The following is an 11078-nucleotide window of genomic DNA, read 5'->3' on the forward strand; positions in this document are numbered from 1 at the left end:
TTAATCACAGCAATACAGTAACAATAAATATTGTTTTAATTACGTCTCTGCCATTACAATGCAATACTATTGTGTTGTAATGCCAGAGTAATGCAGAGAATACAATAACACATTACAATACTATTGTATTGTAATGTGTTATTGTATTTAATTTTTACAATTACAATTACAACAGTCCGAAGCCAAATCTAACCTATATATTATTAAATTGGTAACTAATATATATTTTATACTATACTAATTATATTTACTAATAATGTTTATAATTGTCTCTTAGAATCTGGTATAATCAAAACTTACGTAACAGATCATTTCATAATATTCTTAGTTACAAATAATATAACTGATTATCATTCTGCCTCAAAATCTACAATCCAAACGCGACAAATCAATGAAAACTCCTTGTTGTACTTTCGAAATCTCTTATCAGATAAAATTGATTGGAATCTTATATTACAATCACAAGATGCAAATAAGGCGTATGAACTTTTTTGGCGCAGTTTTGTAAGTACTATGAGTTGGCATTTCCAATAAAAAAAATAGTTACAAATTCTAACTCACTTTTAAACCCTAAGATGACCAAAGGTTTACTTAAATTATCTAAGAGGAAACCAAAACTTTATGAAAAATACTTAAAACATAAATCATATAAATATGAAATAAATTACAAAAATTTTAAAAACTTGTTTGAAAAAACAAAGAAACACTCAAAAAAAGTTAATTATGCTGAGATGTTAGAGAAAACCCAAGGAAACAAAAAACTTGCAATATATGATTAAGCAGATAATTGGTAAAAATAAATGTGCAAACAATAGTTTGCCACTAAAACTCTTAATTGATGGGAAAATGATCAGTAATAAAGAAACCATAGTTGAAAAGCTCAACGACTATTTCCTTGAAGTTGACCCAAAGTTAGCTGATAAAGTTCCAAAAAACACCAATTTCGAATCCTATATAAAACCAACCAATATATCTATGAAAGAAGTTAATTTAAATATAAGTAAGGTGCGTGATGCGTTCAATAGTCTGAAAAATAATAAATCTGTTGGCATTGATCAAATTAGCGTAAACGTAGTTAAAGCAATCTTCGATATCATTGAACCATCTCTGTTTCATATTTTTGACCTTTCAATAAAATCCGGTATTGTACCGGAGAAATCAAAAATTGCTACAATATCACCTATTTTTAGAGCTGGCGATGACACAATTATTTAAAATTATAGACCTATTTCTATCTTACCATGTTTCCCAAAATTATTAGAACGTATTATGTATGATAGACTTAATACATAAAATTTAGTAATCGAATTAATAAATTATATATCCGATGGGTTCGATAATGATTGTTATACACTAGTAGTTTTTATTGATCTGTCATAAGCGTTTGACACAGTTGACCATGATATACTTATAAAAAAACTAGAACTTTATGGTGTATTAAAAACAACATACTCTGGTTTAAAAATTAACTGTCAAACAGAAAACAATACATAGTGTATAAATAAAATGAAACAGAAAACAAAGTTATAACTTGTCTTCAGGGATCCATCTTAGGACCACAATTATTTTTTCTGTATATTAACGATTTATATTTAGCAACCAAAACTTTAAATCTTATTTTATTTGCTGACGACTCTAATCTTTTTTACCTAAATAAAAATATAAAAGATCTTTTAAAAATATTTAATGAAGAACTAATAAAAGTTAATGATTGGATTACTTGTAATAAACTTTCATTAAATGTACAGAAAACTAAATTTGTGTTGTTTCATAAACCTAGTAAGAGTTTTTACCTCCTTTTAATATTACCCAATCTCTTTATGAATAATTCAGTTATTAAAAAAGAATCAAATGTTAACTTCCTGAGAATAATATCTGGTTAAAATAAATATCAGGGAAATCTCATATATTTCTGTTATAATATTTCTGTTCTATATAGAGTTAAATCATTTCTTAATATTAAGTCTTTAAAAATTATATATTTTTCATTTATCCATAGTTATCTATCCTATTGCAATATTGCATGGGGAAATAGCAACTATGGAAAGCTTAAAAAAATCTATGGTAAACAAAAACTTGCATGCAGAATTATTTTTGGCATTAAGAGAACTCCTCATGGAGAGCCTCTCTTAATTGAACTTAATGCACTCAATGTTTTTAAACTTTATATATACCAAGTTATGCTGTTCATGTTTAAATAAAAATATGATTTGTCTCCTAATATATTTTACTCTAAAATTTCTCATAAATACCCCACAAACTTTTCAAATAATAATTTTGTAGTTCCAAGATTCTATTTAAAACTCAGTTCATTCCAAATTCAATATCGTGGACCATTTCAATGGAAAGAATTTTTTCAAACAATTAATAAAAATAAAATTCTTCTAAACATCTTTTTAGAACAATTCAAAATAATATGTAAACGTTTCTTATTAGGAAAAAACTTCGATTTAAAATATTTCTTTTAAAATTAGATCATGAAATAAAATAAGTAAACTGAAACAGTCATCACCTATTTTTGTTTTGACTTTTCTGACTTTTATTTCCTATAAAAATATGTTATTATTGCAAACTTATGCTAGTTTAATATCTTATTATATCGTTTATAATATCTTTGTGGAAATATTTTTATTTTTTATTTTACCTATTTTTATGTTATAAGTTTTTTTAAATTGTACTGACGGCTTCAATGTAAACGGGGCTCGGCGATGAGACAATATATGTCTTCTTCTTGCTCCGGCCATTTATTATATATGTAAACAATTTTCTCATTGTAAATAGTATACGGCAAAAAAGAGATTAAAAAGATATATATATATATATATATATATATATATATATATATATATATATATATATATATTATATATATATATATATATATATATATATATATATATATATATATATATATATGTTAGCAATATGCTAATGTAGAGCAAACTTTATTATGCCTTATATATCAGCAGTTTTTCTAGTTTCTTTTTACTCACAGCTAATACTGCATTTCATCCTATTTTGGATGATTGATCTTTCTTATATAATTTCTTACCTTCTTTTTTTACATTAAACACTATTAATAATCGAAGTTATAAAAATAAGAACTTATTTGAATTTATTACTAATCTTGCTTTTCTAAACAAGGAAAATAATAGTTTAGATGAAAAATAAAACCATCAAGCTGTAAATAAAATGATTGTAATATATTCAGTTATATAAATAACTTATTGTCCCGATATGCCCCACTAAAGTCATTTTACTGAAATTAATACTGTTCAAAAAGTTCGATTCCAAATATTTTTTTAAAACCAGATTCAAAAAGAGAACAAAAAATGTCTGAAAAATATAAACTTTTTATAAATAAAGCAAATTCGCAATAGTTCAAGACAGGGGCGGATCCAGCATTTTTTGGCCTTCGAGATATCTAACTTCCAGACTTGGAGCTAACTCTAAATTTTAGAAATTTTATATGGTCATAACTTTTGAACGCTAAAATATTTTACTATGAAATTTAAAATTTATCGATGAATATAGTTAAAAATGGTACAAAAATATTTCTATAAACTTTTATATGATTATCATATAAAAGTTTATTGTCAACAATATAATTGTAAACTCTGTTATACATTATTCTTTCTAATATTTTATAGAAAACTATAAAAACCGAATTAGAACAATCATTTGTATTGTTAATATGATCATCTTATTTAAAAATTGGAGTTATTTTTTCCACTTTAAGAGAGTCTGGAAAGAATCTCCAAGTAATAATGCTTTGGAAATTTTAAAGTGGATTTTCGTTCTTTCAAAACTTCAAAGGAGTCAAATACATCATTTCCAACTTGCAATCAACCCTAATTGCCTTATTTTATGTTTTGAAATAAGGCAATTTTTAATAAGGCTTATGAATAGGCTAAGAAATAAGGCTTAGAAATAAGGCTTTATATTCGCTGTTTTATATTTGCTATATCTTTGATAGGTTTGAAAAAGTTGAAATAAGGTGAAGTCAAAAATCTATCAATGAATTTGTCATTAAGATAAAAAATTTTATTTGCTTAGCTTGTTCTGATTGAAAAAAATAATTTGTTGAATTCAAAGGCAACTTTTTAGGGTCATTAAATAACTTATTTTTGAATTTTATAGCATTTAGTAGAGTAAAACCTCAAGTTGCCTAACCTATCTCTAAATGATAAACTAGTAAATAAGCAATCCAATATAAAATTCTTAGGAATCATTGTTGATGAAAAATTATCCTGGCTTCCACATATAATATATATCCAGTCAAAAATCACCAAAATAATAGGTTTGATGTATCGAGTTCGCTCCTACGTCAATAAAAATAGTCTTAAATTAATCTACTTTGGGCTAATTCATAGCTTCATCAGCTATGCAAACATTTCATGGGCAAGTACTCAAGCGGCAAAGATTAAAAAAATTTATAGTCTACAAAAACATGCCTGCAGAATCATTTACTCAAAAAATAGGCGTGAACACGCTAAGCCCTTAATGAAAGATATGAAAATGATGAATGTGTTTGAAATTAATATCTACCAGCATTTAATTTTCATGTATCGTTATAATCACAATATCTCTCCTATAAGCTTTAATAACAAGTTTAAAATAAATAAAAATGATAGCTATAATCTTAGAGCGAATATGTCCAACACATATAAACTGCCTCGGATAATAAACAAATATTCAGAGTACAGCATTCTATATCGAGGTCCAAAAGTATGGAATACTTTTCAAAAAGGATTCAAAGGCACGGTAAATTCGTTAAGTTCCTTCAAGTTTTTAACAAAAAAAGAAATTTTTAAAATATAAGAAATGTTTTTGGTTAATCATACTTTGAATAATTTCTCATAAATCTGTTTTTGTTTTATTTCTACTTTTGTTGGTTGCTTATCAATTTTATTAGCGAATTACGCGTTTTATTACGATATTTTATTGAAATTTTATTACGCATTAACATATTACGATATTTTTTTGAAATCTTGTTATAGGGGCTCTATGAAAAGATTGCGATAACGTACTGTCATCCTCATCTTCTTTGAGCCCCTATCTGTTTTACTTATTTTATTTATTGAAATTTTATATTACGAAGTTGTAAAATCTTATATTATATTAAAACAGAGAAAGAAAAAAAAAAAAAAAAAAAAAAAAAAAACCGGGTCAAACCGCACACTAATCAATAAAAATTAAATAATTTTTTTTTCCATTAGATAGGTAATAAAAAACTACATAAGATTATATAAATATATATTTAAAAAAATAAATCAAATTATCGGGAATATTAAATGTAAAAAAGAGTTATTGCGCGGTTTAAGGTGACATTCTGATGAAACCGCACATTTGAAAAAACATTGAATTTTTTTAAATTTTAAATTTTTTTAACACAACTTGTTTTTAAATATTTTTACATTTTTTGCAACAAAAAAATACAGTACCACCTACATATTTTTTTGGTGAACACTTTCTTTGCTCAACCATTTCTGACACATCGAATTCTCACATTGTTACATTTCTGTGTGTAATTGTACTCAACATTTTTTACATTTTACAACATTGTTTGGCTTCCAGTACTTATTCTTCATGATCGATTTGCTCAATATTGCTTCGCTCAGACATTTGAGTACTTGGCATAGAGAGTCTCCATTTTGCATTAAGTTAACTTTTGCGTTAGCAACTTTTACAGCTTTCTTTGTAGCTTTTTCTTCATTCTTTTGTTTAAGGAACTTAATCAAATTTTCTTAATACATTTTCAGCCAAGTTTTAATATGTTGCACTGTTTCGATACCTTAACATCCAATTTATTTCTGACTTGAAATAGTGCTTCTACTCTATCTCGATATTGTTTTTGCAATACTTGCTTGATACCTATCAAAACCTTAAGCTGAAGTAGTTGATATAGATAGTAACAGGTGAGTAGGTGATGCGGCGGCTGTTGAAGATGATGAAGCCGTGATTGAGCAAGATGGCATAGGTGCTGGGGAGACTGCTAAAGATGATGAGAGTGGATTGAATGTTTGTGTGATTGCTAATGTCTTATGATTTATGTTGTTTTTATTAAGTGGAAGTAAGCCACTGTACTAACCAGCAAATGCATGCAAGCGTGGAAAACATCTAGCACTCTCGTACAGTAGTTTGTGCGAAGGTAAAAAATGTTTATCAGTGTTTATCTTAATCTTTTTCTTGGTAAGAATTTCTTTGACTCACTTGTTTGACATGGCAATTCTCATTTCTTTGCGGCCGTGGCGCAGTGGTTAGAGCGCTTGCTTTATAAGCAGGAGATCGAGGTTCGAAACGAGCTCTGGACAAATATTCGCGTCACGGTAAGGAAGGAGGCGTGGACTTCCTGGTTAAATACACTTCTGCGGTGCTCTGTGACAAGACCGTAAGGACTTTTTGGGGCACCTAAAAAAAAAAATTTCTGTTCAATGGTTGTAGAATATATGTATAATGTTCTAGTAGACAAGTCAAGATTATTGTGTAATTTTTGCACAGCAATACCGCTACCTATGTCGTGAGTCGTATGCTCATATAATACAAAAATATGAATGCCGCTAATTTGCTCAGTTTCGGCTATAAATTCTTTATTTATCTATTCAATAAACGTATTATACTCCATCCAACCTTATTTTCTCACACAGTCAGGACGAAAGTTTTCTTTGGCTTTATATATCACAAATAGAGGTGTAAAATGCCCATCAACGTTGTAGCAATTGTTCACAGAATAATTTAACGTGCATTTAAACTTTTTGGCAACAATGAATTTTTTCCATTGTTTAAATTTATGTCTTGTCGCTTTTTTACACACTACTGCAGTGATATTAAAATTCTAAGCATAATTTCTATTTCCATTTTTACCTAGTTCTTGTAGCATTGATTTAATTTCTAATTTTAATTTTACTAGTTTTGAATCAGTTCTTATGAAATTAATTTCAGTTCAGTTCTTATGATTTCAATCTTTTTAATTCTTATTTCAGTTACTAATTCAGTTCATATTTTACTTCTTTCAAATTTTACGGCAATTAGTTGTCCTAACTGCACATTTTTTTGAAAAAACTAAAATGTAGTCTTGAAGTGTATGAATTTGGGTAACTTGTTCTAGTTGCATTCATTTAAAAAAAAAAAATTTTATGGCACCTTCCGGGGTCTTAAAAAAAACTTACCCCACCCAGGGTAAGTTGGCACAAACTATAAAAAAGATTAGTAACGTATTTAGTGAGTAAAAATTTATAAAAGTCATTTAATATTTCTATGTGCTGGTAGCAATTAGTAGTTCGAATATGACGCCTAAACAATACCCCACCTTTGTTCCTGGTAACATAATCCTCTAAAAAAATTGCTTTGTAAAAAATAAATTCAAAAATATTTTTTTTTGTAAAAAATAAATATTTCAATATTGTTACAAATGAAAATAAATTTTTTTTTTTTTATAGGACCCAAGATGAAATGGTCAGTTAGGAAAGTTCCCTGAGTTTTCTGAGACTTTTTGATAAAAGACTCTGCAGATAAACGCAGTTTTTCAATTTACCCCTGCTGCCAACTAGCCCCGGTCTCCCCTATCATTATTTCAAGAAATAATGTAATACATAAGTTTCCAGAAAAATATTTAGACAATTTTTTGACTTAGTATTAAACCATCTAAATAAGCACACAAATAGTCATAAAATAGTCATTCAATGATTCAATTGAGTTATAATAAGATTTTTCATCGAAATAGATAGAAATTATCTGGTTGAATTGTAATTACAAGTTTTTGTTCAGTTTCATAAAAATTATTCTGTTGTGAATTGATTTGCAACTCTTAAGAATCATTAGATGTTTCTTTTATTTTATAACAAAAGATTGAAAATGACATGCAAAGTTAACAAAATACTGTTAACTTTGCATGAAAAATTGAGTGCATTATGTAATACATGGTTATAATATTATATTTGAGAAAAAAGGAAAGGGTAATAATTTTAATGGAGTTATCTATCAATCTTTGTTTAAATAATCTTTAGGTTTTTACATTTAATTATTGGGTATTAAATTCTGCTTCTCTTCTTCTCCTACCATAGCACAGTGGGCCAGAGGTGAGCAAAACCCTTCAAATCCAACTTTTATATGGGTATAATTTTATTTTGTAAACATAATCTAGTGGCCCCCAGCACTCTAAAACTGATATAATTTTTACCCTGTGATTTTTGAGCTCAGTATATCAATTTTACCACAAAAATGGCAACATGTTACCTTTCAAACATGAAAATGTAAATAAATCATTTAAAAATAAAATGAGGCCTGCAAGGCAATTTTACGGGGTTTTAATTTCTTGTTCCGTTGGCGTTTCTTAGCCATAATTTTTATTATATTTTTTAAGCTGTTTAAAAAAGATTTTAACAAGATTTAAATAATTCAAACTGTTCTTTATACGTCTTCTTCAGTTTTTTAAAGTAAAATCTACAATTGGATATTATTTATAATAAGCACCTACTGCACTTATGAAATTTGGGGTCTAAATAACTTTTCTAAAATGTCGTTTTTATCTAGAAATTTGTAGAAAATTGTATTAAATGTATCAAATGCGTTTCGTTCATTAGAATAACTCCCACAAAATGGAACTACAGTAAATTAATTGTGAAAAATAGTCATTTCATACACCCTAATATTAATGTTTTAGACTAAAACAGAGAGCACTACACAGTGAACGTTTCCAGGCCTCAAACAAATTATGATCTTATGATGAAAATGCTTTGCAGCTACATTTCTAAGGTGTCCAGAATAAGAAGTCAGGGAAAAGACTCCAATCAACCTGAAAAGGTCTAGGGTCTCTTAATATACTAATGTATGATGTTCGTCATTACCAAAATACTTATAAATGTATATATAAAAAAATGTGTTGATAAAGTTCAATTTTATTGAACATTATTTGTTTATTCAAAGATATTTAAATAAACAAATCAAGTTAAATTAAAGAAATTAAGTACATAAAATAAATAAAAATCACGAAGATGTCTTGACAACCGATGGCCACACCTACCTGTGCGATCATAACCACTCCTGGAAACCAAATTTGATCAGACTGGATTTTCCTGATATCAACTAGCTATATTTAGATATGTACCATCTAATTGAAAAACCATCGGGATATTCCAGAACCACCCTTAACCACCTCTAAAATGATCACCTGAGCGGTCATGAGCACTCCTGAAGACCAAGTTCCAAACGAAATTTCTATCTTGTAAAAAACTATCTTGTAAAAAATATATCCTGCATACAATAAAGGTCGTGGGGGATATTATAAATACTAGCTTTTACTACTAATTTTAAATACTACTTTTAAATATGACCTTAGATGCTTTTTTTGTTGCTTTAATTTTTTAAATATTGCAGTTTTTTTATTTCTTTATTTTTTTTTATAATGCTTAATAACGTTTTTATAAACAATGTTTTAGTATGCTATCCAAGATGAAAGATTTGTTTTAAAGAGATCTTTCTTACAAATAAAAAAAAATTTGTTCAATATCTTCTTTAGTTTTCATTTTATGGTAGTTAAATATGCTTTAAGCAACAAAATTTCGATGCGCCGATCTTTTTGAAAGCACTGTATATATATCTGTGTGTATGTGTATGTGTGCGTGTAGAGAAAAAACATTTTCCTAACAATTCCACTAAAAACAAAAACGTTATTATTTGTTTCTATTTAAATTATTCTACTAATCCTCGACTTCTTCAAACGATTCTTCAGCCAGCATCAAATACGAATTCGCTAATTTTCCCTTCCCTAATTGAAGCGCATCTTCAGCAGCTGAGCTGTAAAGTTCTCCGGCGTAACTTGGATCTTTTTCTACTCCATAGCCACCACACCTCCAGATTTCCGCCATACGCGCTTTTATCACGTGTTTTGGGTCGGAATCAAAGCACGAAAAAGCAGAATGATGATTTAATGCAGCTTCATACCATTTTAATGCTTCTTTCCAGCACTGACTCCTATCAGTATATGTATTAGTGTCTATATACATATATATATATATATATATATATATATATATATATATATATATATATATATATATATATATATATATATATATATATATATATATATAAACAATGATAAGCTATATATATATAAACAATGATAAGCTATATATAAATTTAAACAATGATAAGCTATAATTTAAATAAAATTGATAAACTATAATTTAAACCAAATAATGCTAATTTAGTTTCTTTATATAAAAGTGCTGCATTTTTTCAATTTAGAGAAATAACTATGTAACTGTTTAGAGACAAAGTTCTTCAAGTTTTATTCATCACAAAGTTCATTATTTGTACACGAAAATTAATAAATTAATCAAAAGTATTAAAAAAAGTTGATTTCCTTCTGGACAAAATGTTGACCAAGCTGCTTTCGCTATCAATATTTTGTGGCGAATCCTTTGTTGTCGATCACAGCCTTGCATCTTCGAGGCATAGATTCGATCAGGTGATCAATGAAACTTTGTAGAATCGCTGCCCAGGCCTTTTGGATTTGTTCAAACAGTTGATCCTTATTACGAACACCTTCACGATTAATTCTGCGGTTGACGATCTCCCACAGGTTCTCGATAGGGCTGAGATCCGGAGATTGAGGCGGCCAATCCATCACCGATAGGTGGTTGTCTTGGAACCACTGCTTGACTGCTTTTGCAGTGTGTTTCGGATCGTTGTCTTGCTGAAAAACCCATTTTATTGGCATATTCCATTCAGCATGAGGTAACATAACATCTTTCAGGATATTTTTATACATGAAACGGTCCATTATTCCATCGTTTCGATGTATTGGACCTAGACCGCTAGCAGAAAAACACCCCCAGACCATTACATTGCCTCCACCATGCTTCACGGTCTTATGGCAGTAACGTAAATCGAGGCGTTTTCCGGCCGGTCGACGTACACGGCTAATGCCATCGCTCCCAATGATGTTGAACTTCGATTCATCACTGAACAGGACAGTTCGCCATTTCTGCACATTCCAGTCAATATGAGATGTAGCAAACAGGAGTCTTTTCTTCTGGTTTTTTTAGTGAAATCAGCGGTTTCTTTGCAGGGCG

At 28.5% G+C, this 11078-nt stretch overlaps 1 protein-coding gene across 3 annotated transcripts in view; it reads right to left on the minus strand.

Moving 5' to 3' along the window:
• Window positions 1-9648: 9648 nt before the first annotated feature.
• The window catches only part of LOC100208670 (eukaryotic elongation factor 2 kinase), a 75243-nt gene continuing 73813 nt past the window's right edge, over window positions 9649-11078 (minus strand). For all 3 annotated transcript variants that reach the window (XM_065802303.1, XM_065802302.1, XM_065802304.1), the window contains exon 14: window positions 9649-9972. In XM_065802303.1, the coding sequence (XP_065658375.1) occupies window positions 9699-9972 (274 nt within the window). In that variant the 3' untranslated portion in view covers window positions 9649-9698. The remainder of the gene's footprint in view (window positions 9973-11078) is intronic.

The sequence above is a fragment of the Hydra vulgaris genome, chromosome 08 (assembly GCF_038396675.1).
Source record: "Hydra vulgaris chromosome 08, alternate assembly HydraT2T_AEP".
In the NCBI taxonomy this organism is placed as follows: Eukaryota; Metazoa; Cnidaria; class Hydrozoa; order Anthoathecata; family Hydridae; genus Hydra; species Hydra vulgaris.